Source organism: Pyrgilauda ruficollis, unplaced genomic scaffold, assembly GCF_017590135.1.
Source record: "Pyrgilauda ruficollis isolate IOZ18807 unplaced genomic scaffold, ASM1759013v1 scaffold127, whole genome shotgun sequence".
NCBI lineage: Eukaryota > Metazoa > Chordata > Aves > Passeriformes > Passeridae > Pyrgilauda > Pyrgilauda ruficollis.
In genome coordinates this window covers 901,450-914,942 of record NW_024511099.1, presented here as the reverse complement: position 1 = coordinate 914,942, position 13,493 = coordinate 901,450, and the positions used below count along the sequence as shown (strand labels likewise).

Here is a 13,493-nt window from a genome sequence, read left to right as displayed (position 1 = left end):
AATCTGGGTACTACAGAGCAGGGGCCAGGCTGGGGGAAGGCTCAGTGCCAGAGAAGTGGGAGGGGGAAGGGGACGGTCACTTGGTCACTTGGAAACAGCCAGACAATAGCCACCAGCTCCAGTGGGAGAAGGCGGGTGAGCTGATGCCAATCCCAGTTCTGGCTGGGCGGCTGAGCAGGGGCATGGCCACACCAGCACTCCTTCCTTCAATATGGTTTAATATGAGAGAAAGCAAATGCACAATACAAAATTTAAAAACCGGCATACATCGATACCCCACCTGGGTGGCTGCTCCGACACACACAACATGATGCTCTTGCACAATTGTTTCGTCATCTGTCACTTGCAAAGGGTCTTGAAGGGCCCCAGCCCAGCAGCGCCGGGCACAGCCCACGGGCAAGGTCACTTCTCCTTCTTGGAGGCTTCTGTTGGCTCTTCTTTGGAAGCCCCTGCTGCCTCCTTGGGGGTTGAGCTCTCCTCGTAGCTGGGGACAAGAAGGACATGAGTGGGGCCAGCTTCTCCCTGGGGACAGAGCCCTGTGCCACGTGGGGACAGCCCAGCCTGTGGCCTTGCCTTCTGCCCTGCTGCTGCTGAGGACAAGGTGGGCTCCAGCACAGCAAGCCCCATGGGGCAGAGCCCAGGCAGGGAGATGAGGGATGCCCAGATATCTCCAAGGGTAGGGTGGACCCAGCCAGGGGTCAGCTCTGTGCCTGGGGATCTGTCCTCGTTCCCAAGAGCACTATTGGATATCCTGGATAGCACATGCTTTCCTTGGCTGAGCACTGGTGCCAGTGGGGCCGGTTAACAGGGGAACTGCAGCAAGACCAACAGCAGTGTTCCCTCCCAGGGTCTCACTCCTCTGGCTGCAAACCCCCTCCAGCAGTGGCCCCAGGGCTCTGGCTAAGGAAATGGGAATGCTGCTCCAAGCAGAAAGGACAAGGTTGTCAAATCTTCTTGCCCTTCCCAGTCTTCTCTCTCAGAATGGGAGAGAAGCCGGCCCACAGGAGCACAGCAACAGCTGCAGCCTCTGCCCACAGAGTGAGGAGAGCTGGGAACAGGAAGAGCTTGGGCCAGGGAGAGCCAGGACCTGCCCCTACCTGGCCAGAGCGACAGACAAGGGCCCCCGGTGGCAGTGGCTACATGGCACTAGGGCTCTGCTGCCGGCGTCGGCGGGGACAGGACAGTTTCTGCTGCATGGAATCAGCCAGGCTGGCCGGCGAGCCAGACACCGTGGGGAAGTGGGTAAGTCTTGGTGTGTGAGGCAAGATTTCAGCAGAGGATTCATAGCTGCAGGAGAGAGAGGAAGCAGGAAGGGAAAGAAAAGGACAGAAAGGAGGGGGGGAGAAAGAGAAAAAGCAGAAGAGTTTTGGAGTGAGAGCACCGAGAACGCAGCGCCCTGTGCAGGAAGCCTAGCATCCCCCTTCACCTGCTTGCACCCGCTGGCCTCTCCTTGCCTGCAGACTCCAGGACAGGGCTGCAGCATGGAAAAGTGAGCACTGAAACTCAGGGATGAGGCAGCTCCCACTGGCATTAGCAGAGCCAGGCAGCCAGAACCCAGGGAGAGCAAGCCTGGGCAGTGGGGGGGTGGCAGTGGAGCAGCCCAGGGGCTGGGCAGGTGACAGAGGGACACAGCAGACCCTGGCCTGCCACTTGAGGACAGCGTGCCCACAGCAGATGTGGGGAGCAGGATGGGTTCCCATTGCTGAGGGAGCTTTCTGCCTAGCCTAGGGAGGTCTGGCAAGGCTGAGTGCCACGGGGCTGATTCCAATGTCACCGACCTCTGCTCCACCAGCACCCCTTCCCTGGGCCTGCAGCACAGATCTGCTCACTCCCACCCTGCCTGCAGACCCTCACTGCTGTGAGACACCATGTGCAGGCAGAGACCACAGGAACTGACAGCTCCAGGGAGGATCAGGGTACACCAAAGCACCACAGCAGAGCGACCTACACCTGGTGGGATTCCTGCGGTGGGAGCCACTGCCCTCCAGGCATTGGTCCCTCCGAATCCCACTTCCTCTGCCTGCAACTTCAAGGGAGGTCTGGCCCCCTGGGGCCATCAAGTTTGCAACCCTCCAGCATCCTGCTCTTGCCCTGGCAACATTTTGCTGCTTGTGCTACTGCCCTGGGAGGACACCAGCCCCTGGCTGCCAGGCTGCCTGTGCTCCTTGCTGCCCAGTGGGCCCAGCCTCACAGCTCATCTCTCCCCAGTTTCCTGGCAGGAGCTGCTGCTGCTGTCAGCTGGTGAGTCACAGCACTGGGGAAAGCGGCTGCAGGATCCCAGGTGCACAGGAAGGACGATCCCAGGACACTCAGTGCCTGCAGCAGCGATTGTCAGAAGCAAACATCAAAGGAGGGGCAGGTGCGGCAGGGCTGGGGATGGCCCAGCTGAGAGCCGCTGGGAACATGCATACCTGCATCTCCCAGGGGAGGGGAGGGAGGAGGGAGGACAGCTGGCTTCCCGTTGCGCCCGGTTTCCCTCTGAGGAGGCTGGGAGCTCAGGAACACTCTCCGGGCTGGGGCACTGGGGAGGCTGGAGGGTACACTGCCCTGCTTTAAGATGTTCCCTTCCCTTCCCTCCTCTGCGTCAAACCTCATTACTGCGCTGAGCCACCAGCAGGTCTCGAGCATGACAGAGAAACAGCTCTCAAGCAGGAGGCCAGAGCTGCCCACTGACAGCCTGGACAGGCTCAGAGAACAGCTGAGCACAACAGCCCAGTCCCCCTTCCTCTGTACACAGAATCTCTGGGGCAGGGAGACTACTACAAACCAGGAGACTCTGCCCAAGTGGGGAGGTTGGGATGTGCTCGAGCCAGCCTTGGCTGCTCTCACAGCCGGCTCTGGCTCCATTTCTCCCCACCCACAGGCCCTGGGACACAATGACCAAGTACCTCCACACCAGGTGTGCAGTCCCACCCTCCCCTGCCTGCCAGAGCATGGGAAGAGTCTGTCACTGGGGCGTAAAGCAATACCAGGTGCTGCCTGCTGGTACCACAGCACGGCTCCCACCCAGCTCCCGGGAGGCGGAGGGAGCCAGGCCCGGCATGTACAGACACAGCCCCGCTCCCTCCACCCACGCACGTGCCGGCGCACACCCAGAGCATGCCCACATGAACCCGTCCCTCCAGCTGTGCCCAGGCGTGGGAACATCTGCACGCTTCGTGTGCTCCAGCGCCGCCGGCAAAACAGCTCCACGGCCAGCTGAGGCTCACCTGAACATTTCGGTTACTTCTCCCTTTGCCAAGGCCACCAGAAGCGGGAATCCAATGCAGGCAGGGACCAGGTACAGCAGCGCAGGCTGTGGGGAAGGAAAACAACTGTTAAACCAAACCACAAATCACCCCGAGGGAAGAGTGCAAGGTGAGCTCATGGCCTTGTCCCCTCTGCACCCATGGTATCTGTCACATGGCTACACAGGAGTAAATACCCCAAAGAGCAGCTTCAAGCTAAGTTAGAGCTGCACCAGCATGAAGCTAGATTGGGTATTAGGAGGAAATTCCTTCCTGTGAGGGTGGTGAGATCCTGGCACAAGCTGCCCAGAGAAGCTGTGGATGTTCAATCCCTGGAAGTGTTCAAGGCCAGGTTGGAACAGGGCGTGGAGCAGACTGGTCTAGTGGTTGGGGTCTCTGCCCATGGCAGGGGAGTTGAAACAAGATGGTCTCTGAGGTCCCTTCCCAAACCGTTCTGGGATTCTGTGAAAATCCTCGCTGTGAGGCCCCAGTAGGCCATGAACACACTGAGAGCCCCTGTGCAGGCCACAGTGTATGGGCTCCCAGAGCCCCCTGCAGCACAGCCAGTGGGTGCTCAGGGCAGCTTGGTTAAAGAGCCAAAAAACACAGGGCCCCTGGCTGAGGGGCTGCTGGTGGAAACACGGAGCCTTGCCCCAAGCTGGCCTCTGCTCCAGCTGGGCACAGGAGCTTTGGGAAGGGAAAGGTACAGACAAGCACTGGAAAATCAAAGCCAGGAGAAGAAATAAATCTACTTTTTCCTGGCAGGATGCAGGAACTTCATGGCCAAGCTGGCCTGACCCACTTGGATGTGCATCCACAGGAGGCAGCAGGGTGGAGCTCACCTGGGCATGCTTGAAGATGTGCATGATGAATATGGTGAGGCCCAGCCCAAAGATGTAGGCCACAAAGCTGGTGTAGAAATACGTGTGCGTGTTCTTCTTCAGGCTGTAGGGAAAGGGAAGAGCTCAATGACCTCTGGTCTGGAATGCCAGTGGCCAAAATGGAATTGGCCTGGTTTTCCTGGGCATCTCCCACCACAATGGAGTGTGCAGAGCGATGCTCTGCCTGTGCAGCCCCTGGTGTTGTGGGAGCAGTGTGGGACTGAAGGCAGTATTACCCAGGTGAGGGGCTGAAGAAGGGAAGAAGGCAAGTGATGCTGCTGCTGCTGGATGGCAACTGGGAAGGCAGGAATTAGGGCTAGGACCCAGGGAGAAGGTCCCATTGTCTTGGTGGAGCCTGTCCCTGGCTCTCAGCAGTTACTATTTTATCACAGGCCAGGAACTGGGATTCCCAGCAGGTGCAGGCAGGATGTGGGTGGTAACACCTGGAAGAGCTGGCACAGACCACAGGGTCTGTGCAAGAGCAGTGGGAGCAGGGCCACACCACCACAGTCACAGAGCACCCTGTTCCCCAGAGCCTTTCAGTGTGGGGCAACTGCTGCAGCCCAGCTGTAGGTGCAGCTTCCCTGCGTGGGAAGGAGCTGCTTCCTCCAACATCAGTGGCAACCTGGAGGCAGCCAGCACTGCCAGGCACCCATTTGCATCCACGCGAGCACTTCCCAGGTGCCAGCACCCCTGGCTCTTTCCCACGCTGTCACTGCTTCCTCTCCTTGGACTGCCCTCCACTCCCTGGCTCCAGGGAGCTGGTGAAGCTCTGTGTGGCTGTTATGTGCTGCCTGCCCTACCTATGCTTGATCTCAAGCACTCGCCCCCAGTGCTCAGGAAGTACCCACAGAGCCAGCCCCCTCTTCCAAGAGCTTTTCCTTACACCCCCTAGTGTGTCTCTACAGCCAGCTCCAGAAGGGAGCACACCACTGCACTCCTGGCTCCCCCTTCCCTTTTTTCCTCTACAAAAGCAGCTCAAATATGCTGCAAGATCCAACCTGCCAGAGACCCTTCCCTGCCGCCTGCTCACCTGATATCAAACCGCAGCAGCAAGGCAATGAAGATCCCTGCAGGGAGAAGGAAACAATGAGGGGCTGGAAGTGGCAGAGGAGGGACAGCGAGGGGCCAGAGGAGCAGGGAAGGGACAGCGAGGGGCTGGAGGGGCAGGGCAGGCTCAAAGAGGCAGGGCAGGACCCGCGGTGCTCCGGCGCCGTGCTCGGGGTGACAGTGCCCTCTCGTGGCACGCGGCACCGGGACAGCACCGGGACCGGCGGGGAGGCTCCCAACCCACCGGGAGACCCGCGCGGGGCTGCGCCCGGCCAAGGGCAGAGCCAGGCACCTGCTCAGCTCCCCGCAGCCCCCTCAAAGGAGGCCCCAGTCCCGTCCTCCCTCCTCTGTCCTCACCCGGAATGACAATGTCTCCCAGTCCCAGCATGGCGAAGTTGTCGGCGTCCAGCCCCTTCTCCAGCAGGTCCTGAGGGAAAACCACTGCGAGGAGCAGAGCGAGGCACAGTGAGGGGGAGTGTCCCACTGAGCAGACCCCAGCCCCACAGAGCCTGGCAAACAGGGACCAGAGCAGGGCAAGAGACCTGTCCCTGCTCTCAGCCTCCTCCTTCCCTGTAGCTTTCCCTGTTCTTTCTGGGACAATTCCAGAACAAGAAACCAGGGACCAAACTACTGCATGCTCCACAGCAGCACCAGTTCAGCCCTCCTGTTGTTTTGGGGCTCTGTAGTTTTTGGGTTTTTTTGGGTTTTTTTTTTGGTGGTGTTTATTTGATATGGACTGTTTTTATAAGCAGGTGAAATTGCACACTCCAAAGGTGCAGAATGACCCAGAGAGACCAGGGCACTGCAAACCATCCCTTTCCAGAGACCTGCCTTGGCTTGAGGCTGGCCAGTGACAGGGAGGAGGGAAATGTTCCTGCACACATCCCAGCCTGAACCATCTCCAGAGGTGGAGGATGCACGGAGCAGGGCTTGCAGCAAAAGGGACCCCAGCACACAGGGAAGATCTACTCACGTTTTATTGGGGCCTCAAACGATTTGGCAACTGTCACCATCACGTTGGTGCCAAAGACCTAGAACAGAAGGAGCCCAAGGTGACCACAGCTGCACTGGAACACACACAATGCTCAGCTACAGCCTCACCCAAGGGCCAGGAGTGGCCTCAGTGGCAGAAAACAGCCATTGGCCTGCCAAAATGTGGGCACAGGAGCCCTGCAAGCAAGCCCACTGCCCGGGGGAGGAGGCACAGGGTGGCACTGGGGCAGGTGGCTGCTTCACGGCTGTCCTGCTCTCAGAGCAGCATGGGGACAGCTCACATGGCAGAGCTGCTGCCCACCACCCAGCACTGCACCTCCTCAGTTCAGCTTTAATCAGTCAGCTCCATGTTACATCCAATTGGAGGGCAGGAGCTTCCAGCGGGGACAGGGGCAAGTGTCAGATCAGCTGCAGTTTGCTCTGAGGTCATTTACTTGCACGGCCCTATCAGCTGTAAATGCTGGCAGCATTTGGGGGGTGGACTGTAAACACTGAGGGCAGCCACTCTGATCTCTGCACCTTGCCATCTCTAAGCTTCCAGTCCAGCAGGCACAAAAAACAGGTGCTGGTTAGCACTGGTGAGCAAGATCCTGGAGCTTTGGATTAAAGGGGAATCTTAAAGCATCAGATTAACTCCTGGAAGATGCAGCAAGTTCTGAGCATTGCTATGGAGCGACAGGACTCGACATTGGGACAGGGAAAAGTATCACATGCCCTTCCAAAACTATGTAGGGGCAACAGTATCAACCCCCTGAGATCTCCTTCCTCCTTGAAACCCTCCTGGGATCTCACTGTGACTGAATCCACACCAAGATCCAAGTGACCAGTTCCTGCAGAGGGGCACAGTACCAGGGCCTCCACTTCAAGGCAGCCCTTCCCTAAGTCTCCAGCAATACTCTGATCCATGGGGAAGCCAAGGTGGGAGACAGACAGCAAGTGCAGAGCAGAGGGGTGCACTCAGTGTCCCCAAAGCACTGGAAGACACTCGCACACTAAGCAGGGCCTGGGGCACCAGGTGTGCTAAGGCAGAAGGCTGAGTCCCCTCCAGAGGAGAGCTGCAGAGGAAGTGGCCCACAGGCTAAAAAACCACAGAGCCCAGACTGTTAACGAGCCTGGGAAACAGGGGCACCACCGGCCAAGTACAAAACAACCCACAGTAGCCAGGCGTAAATATGGAGGGATTACACAGGCAGCTGCAGAGCTGCTGGACAGACCTCAATGTATACAAGGCTCTCAGACATTTGGAAACATGGTGATTCAGAAGGTGGAGGCAGCAGGAAGGACTGGAGAATACAGACATTACAAGGAGAAATATTCTTCCATGCATGGAGCAGAGCACACGACTGCATTCCTGCCTTCCCCGCCCCCCTTTCCTCTACAAAAGCAGCTCAAATATTGAAAGAAACAAGAAAAACCTCAAAATGAATAAGTTAGGGTGCAGCACCGGCTGAGGAAAAGGGACTGGAGGCATTCCAGGGTCTGGTGCTCTGTGCAAGAGAACAGAAGGACACTAACGAAACCAGCAGATGACAGAGCCAAGGCACAGCTCATACAAGCAGGCTCAGTGTGCCCCAGAGCAGCCTCCAGCCCACCCAACAGCTGTCAGGCCTTGGGAAGACCATAGTGGGGAATACAGGACCAGATATGACACACACTGAGTACCCCACAATAGCTCTGATGAGGTCCCTGCCAGCCCTGGGCTCTCTGAGTGAGAGAATAAAAGAAAACACACTTGATGAGCCACATTCTGCCACTGTGGATTCTGTCATCAACCCTGCCACACCCCTCTGGGCTGAGAAACCGAAAATTCTGACTTCAAGTGTGTGTCCAGCCAGTGTGGTGCCTCCAGAAAGGCAGAATGCCAGGCACACGCTTCCACCAATGGCCTGCAGAATGCTCCTGCTTACCCAGAACACATCATAGATGAAGAGGCCCCCAAGCAAGATGCAGCCAGTGCTGACGTTGTTCAGGTGCAGCAGCTCCACACCGTTGAGGGAGAATGCCAGCCCGAAGAGATTGTTGGCAATCCAGTGCTGAGAAGGACAGGAAAAGGAGATCTGGGTCCTGCTGTACATGGAACCCCCACCCTGCATGGAAATGAGTCCGTGTCTGATCCAGCCCAGTCCCCAGCTGTGCCTCACTTACCTTCCTCAGCAGGTACCAGACCCCCACAACACTGCTCAAGGCCAGGCACACAAGATCCTTGGTGTCAAACTCATAATTCACTATTTCTGCAAGAAAATAGAGAAGTCAGACTTGGGGCAGGCCGGGCAGCTCCCCTTCCCACACAGGGCTGATATGAGTGATTCCACAGCTGGGGAGCCCCAGAGCTCAGTGCCCATGTCCCAAATGAGGGGACTGTACCCGTGGTACACACGTGCAAACCACCTGGGAATGAGCAGTGGGCTCTGCAAAGCTCAGACCTTCTCCTTCAGCCAGACTCTGCACATGGACAGCATCCACGGTCCCGCTGTCAATAAGGAAATTGGATTCAGGCACTGCCTAAGGCAGGGAGAGACAAATCTTCTCCCTCTTCCTGTGCCAGTTAACTCCTGGTGGTATCACCAGAGATACTCCCTTACCAGGAAAGCTACTACAGGGCAGGATACTTATCAAAGCATCTTTCTGCAGTGCAAAGATCTGGCCCCGATAAGGCAGCACAAACCAGCCAGGCCTATGCTTTCCAAGGGGCTTAAATAAAGGCTGTGCATTTAACAACAGCCATAGCTCCATCCCCACAGCACTCTGGGAGGTGTTTCTGGGGTCTCCCTGCCAGAGGCAGCACAAAGGCAGAGTGCCAGCCCAGCTCTGCAGGGACACATGGGGCTCACAGTGGCTATGGAAGCTCAGCAGGGAGCAAGAGGCAAGTCTTTGAGAAGGTTGTTTCAATGGGAGAGTAATAACACCAAAAAAAGGGAAAAAAACGAACACTAAAGGCAGAAAACATTCAGGCTCCCCTGAAAGACAGGAAAGCCAACGTACCCTCCTTGCTCTCCCCGGAGCCCTGGGTGAAGAGGAGCTGGTACTGTTTGTTGGGGAAATTTGCAGGGAAGAATCCGTTCATCATGGGGCTGAAACGAGAGGTGTAGAGAAGGGCAGTTGGACAGAAACCCCACAGGATGTGCTGCCCAGCACCTCTGCGTTTGAGGGGGCCCCACACCCCCTCCCAAGAGCGGGAAATGCCATCTGCTCCATCAGGGACTGGCAGGAGCCACAGCAACTCATCCTGCACAGAAATCTGATCTGGCTGTACGTGACAGTCCCCCAGATACTCCAGGGCAAGAAAACAGAGCATCATCCACAAGAGAAGAGGACCCAACCCAGACCCCAGCAAATGCCCTATGCCCCCCAGCAACCCTGTGGGTACCCAGCAGTGGCTGGGCCACCACTGACTGGCTGTGCTGCAGAGCCAGGAGCAGAGCAAACCCGTGCCCAGCAGCAGTCAAGGGAAAGCATCTGGTCCCCAACGCCGCAGAGCTCACGAAACAGGAAACCAGTTCAACTTTTTCAGTTACTGAAACAGTCTGAGCTTTCAACACCTCGTGCCACGCATGGGCACGAGAGGAGGGACATTACCATGAGCTCCAGCTGCCTGTGTCACCCATCCCAGTAAGGGTGCTGCTGAGCTCTTCCCTCTGAAGGGCAGGAAGAACTGTGCCAAGAGGGGTATAAACTGGATATAAAGAAAAGGCTCTTCACCCAGAGGGTGGCTGGGCACTGTTACAGACTCCCCAGGGAAGTGGTCATGGCCCTGAGCCTGCCAGATTTCAAGAACTGTTTGGAAAACACTCTCAGGAACACAGTGGGATTTTTGGAGTTGTCCTGTGGAAGGTCAGAGTTTGGACTCAATTCTTGTGGTTCCCTTGCAACTCAAGATATTCTGATTCTGTGATTCTGAGCCAGAGAAGCTCCTTAGGGTGAGCTGGCCTTGTCCCAGTACTGGTGTATGGCTTCCCAGGACCCCCTGGGCTTTGGTTCCCACCACCAAGGGACAACTCCCTAAAAGGTTGGGCAAATACCCTAAAGACCTGGCTCTGCTGCAGGGCAGTGGTGCTCTAAAAATCTTCCAATAAAATGAACTGAAGCTTTAGGCCCTGCCCCAGTCACACCCATCCTTGTGCTGTACCTGATAGTGTGGGACAGGGCCAGGATCCCCAGCACAAAGAAATACATGGAAAGCAGAAGATTGATGTACTCTTGAGAGAATATCTGCAAGACAAAACCGCAGAGGGGTTAGAAACCACAGCATCCTCCCCATCCTCATGCTCCTGTTGGCAGCTGCTGTGTCAGTGCTCCAGGGAAATAAGAAGAATAGTTAGAATAACCCAAATTCCTGCATGCTGAGGGAGAATATGTTGGAAATAGCCATGTGCTCAAAGAACAAGCACAATGGGCCCGTGAGCTGTAGCACATCTGTGAGCTGCTCAGGTCAAAAAATAGCTCCAGTGCTGCAGAAAGGAGGCCAGAGCTTCCCCTGCAGAGCAGGGAGAGAGGCACCGCTCCCAGGGGCTGCCCAAGCCCAGGGGAGCAGCAGCATCCCATGCCCTAATTAAACAGGGCATTATTAAAACTCCTGCCCTCCAAGTCACAGGCTCCCCTACTGAATCACACCCCTGCAAACCAGTGTGGAAGGATCCTGGGGCCCTCTGTGCCCTCCTGGAAGGGGGATGCTGGACTAGGTGAGCACATGGCACACAGCCACTGACACAGAAGGGACTGAACTGTACCATTAACCTTCTGCACCTTAACCCTCACCTCCTGGTCAGCCAGGAGCACCTTGGCACCTTGCAGGGATCCCAAAACAGCACAGCTTGGAAGCTGCCATGCCCACAGGACCACTCTGTGCTGCAGCTCCCCAGACCCCTCTGAGTGCTCAGCCATGTGCCAGACCTGCATGGGCACCTCAAGGTGCTTGAGGCCAAGACATCTTCTCCACATCACCAAAAACACGAGCTGCTGAGAGCTCCCATCCATCTCTCAGGTCATCTGACTCTACCTGTGGGCTCTGAATGTCTAAAAATCTTCACCTGATCACACAGGGGCTCTCCCAGGCCCGCAGCTGAAATGGCTCCAGGAGCACAGCATGGAACACAACACAGAGCCAGCAGCATTTGCCCCTCAGAGACCCTGGCACCCTCTGGCTCCAGCCTGTGCCCTGTCAGGTTGGCCCACGGAGGCAGGAAGAGCTCAGGGCTATTTGCTCCTCGGCAGCTCTCCAGACACAACCTGTGCACAAACAGGCTCTGATTTCCCCCAAGCTGTGACAATTCAGGCAAGAACTGACGTCCTCCTGCACGGTGACACCAAAGCGTGCAGCCTTACACACCTTCTGTCCCAACACCAAGGGCCAAAACAGAGTCACCCCGTTATGGGAGCTCCTGCCAGGCAGGAGGATGTCCTGCCCCAGCTCCAGTGCCACTCACTTACTTTAAAGAAGAGGTAGAGCCCCAGGAGGGTGCAACTGGCAACAATGGGAAAGCGAGCAGCGTCTCGGCTGGTAATGGTCTCTGGCATCTCCGAGGAGTTCTGGGGACAGAAGGACACAACAGGAATGGATCAGCCCCTGCCCTGGCTTCACCCCTGAGCAGGGGCTGAACAGACACAACACACAGCACTCCAGAGCAATTCTGGGAGGGACAAAACTGACCCCTGCTATATCCAGAGGTGAGGCTGTGTCAGAGGCAGAGCCTGTGCTGGAAAACACAAACCTTGCACTTGTCCTTCCCAGGGCAGCCAAATTTTACTGCTTTTCTCCTCCTGGAGAAGGAAAAAATCCTGTGCTGGCACTGTTCCGTCCTCCCCTGCCCAGAGGGGAGCTGGGCTCCCTCACCGCTCACGCCCAGCCAGCCCCATCTGTGCCACCATCTGTGATCACCCCGCGCACGAGGCGTCTCTCCAGCCACCTTCTCATCCCTCACCTTGCTCTTGGGACGCTTCTCGTGCTCAGAAGCCCCAGATTTATAAACCCCTTCCAAGACATCTTTGCACCACCTCAACCAGCCTCTTTCAAGCCATTTCCCACAGGAGACCTTCAGCTTTCAGAGGAGGCAGAGGGCTGTTTTCTGCCTGTTTTCTGCCTGTTCCCTGCCCAGCTGGCTGCTGCTCAGAGATCTAATCTCACTCAGGCAAACACCTGCGGCCAGCACGGATCGAGGGCACCTCAAAAGCCCTCGTGCAGCTTATCCCAGGCATGGCAGTTGTCATGCTGTGCCCAGCAGTGCAAAGGTGCCCAAATTCCTGCTGCTCCCTGCAGAGTGAGGGATGAGAACCCCCACCCTGACCCACGGCTGGGCTTTGCTCACAGCCCCCCACTGCCTGGGCTGCCAGAAGCCCCCCAAGATCACCTGAAGCCCCTGATATGAGGTTTAAGGGCACACAAGGAGATTTTAAAAATAGTAATAGATCAGACTGTGTAAACCAGTCCTTCCTCCCGAACTGCAGCAGCCCAGCTGTTGGGATTTAAGTCCCTGCTATGAAATGCAGAGAACGGCGAGAGGAGTACCGGGACAGAACAGGGTGTGCAGGCAGGAGAGCACGCCCGGAGCAGCCCCAGTGCCGCGGGGCACAGCCACACACAGTCCCCCCAGCACAGCTCCTCTTGAGGAGGGACAAGGGACGCTTGTGTTTTGCAGCACTTGAATTTATCGGGGCGGTGGGGAGTGGCTGCAGAAGCCCCGGGGGAAGCCAACTCTCTCCCCGGGGCTCCCTGCGCCTCCAGGCCCAGGACCGGGGCCGGGGCCATGCAGCTGCCGGTCCTCCCGTGAACGGGGCGCCCGGAGGGGACCCTTGGGGAGGAGCGAGGCCTGAAGGCCGGGCTGCCCCGAGCCGCGGGGGTACCTTGCTCTTGGCGCAGCTGACGGAGCGCAGCGCCCCGAAGAAGATGGGCAGCAGCGCCATGAGGACGAGGCTGCCGTAGGCCAGCGCCATGCCCTCGGGGGTGGCGGGCGGGCGGGCGGGGGTCCCGGCCCCGGGCGCGGCGCCGGCGGCGCTGCCGTTGTGCGCCGCGGGCTCCTCCATGGCGGCTGCTCCCACCGCGGTCCGCACCGACACGTCCCCTTACCGGCCGGAAGTGCGTCACGCGTAGCGGCGCTGAAGCCGGCCCCGCCCCGGCGGCCCCGGTGCCAGGAGAAGGGCAGAGCCCCGCGCCGCCGCCCCGGCCCGCTCTGGGCCCGGCCCTCTCTGTGGGACGGGCAGGGCAACGCCCGAGGAGGGAAAGGCTCCCGGTTTCCTGCAGCCCCCCGGGAGCACGAGCTGGCAGCTCGGGTGTCCCGAGCGAGGTGGGTCCGGGGCTCCTGCGCTGCCCTGTGTTTTCCTGCCCTTCGCGTTTTCCAAGGATCTGCAC

The 13,493-nt window shown here is 57.9% G+C and overlaps 1 protein-coding gene across 2 annotated transcripts; it reads right to left on the bottom strand.

Moving 5' to 3' along the window:
* Positions 1-201: 201 nt before the first annotated feature.
* On the bottom strand, positions 202-13,202 carry HM13 (histocompatibility minor 13). Of its 2 annotated transcripts, XM_041458248.1 has the most exons (13): positions 12,989-13,202; positions 11,579-11,677; positions 10,278-10,360; positions 9,134-9,222; positions 8,297-8,382; positions 8,059-8,184; positions 6,132-6,189; positions 5,516-5,599; positions 5,142-5,178; positions 4,070-4,172; positions 3,210-3,295; positions 1,098-1,287; positions 202-484 (listed from the first exon to the last, which is right to left on the bottom strand). In XM_041458248.1, exons 1-12 carry the CDS (start codon positions 13,166-13,168, stop codon positions 1,137-1,139), a joined length of 1,182 nt encoding a protein of 393 aa, XP_041314182.1. In that variant the 5' UTR covers positions 13,169-13,202; the 3' UTR covers positions 202-484; positions 1,098-1,136. The 2 variants fall into 2 exon arrangements, with proteins under 2 accessions (XP_041314182.1, XP_041314183.1); XM_041458249.1 differs by lacking the exon at positions 1,098-1,287.
* Positions 13,203-13,493: the final 291 nt, after the last annotated feature.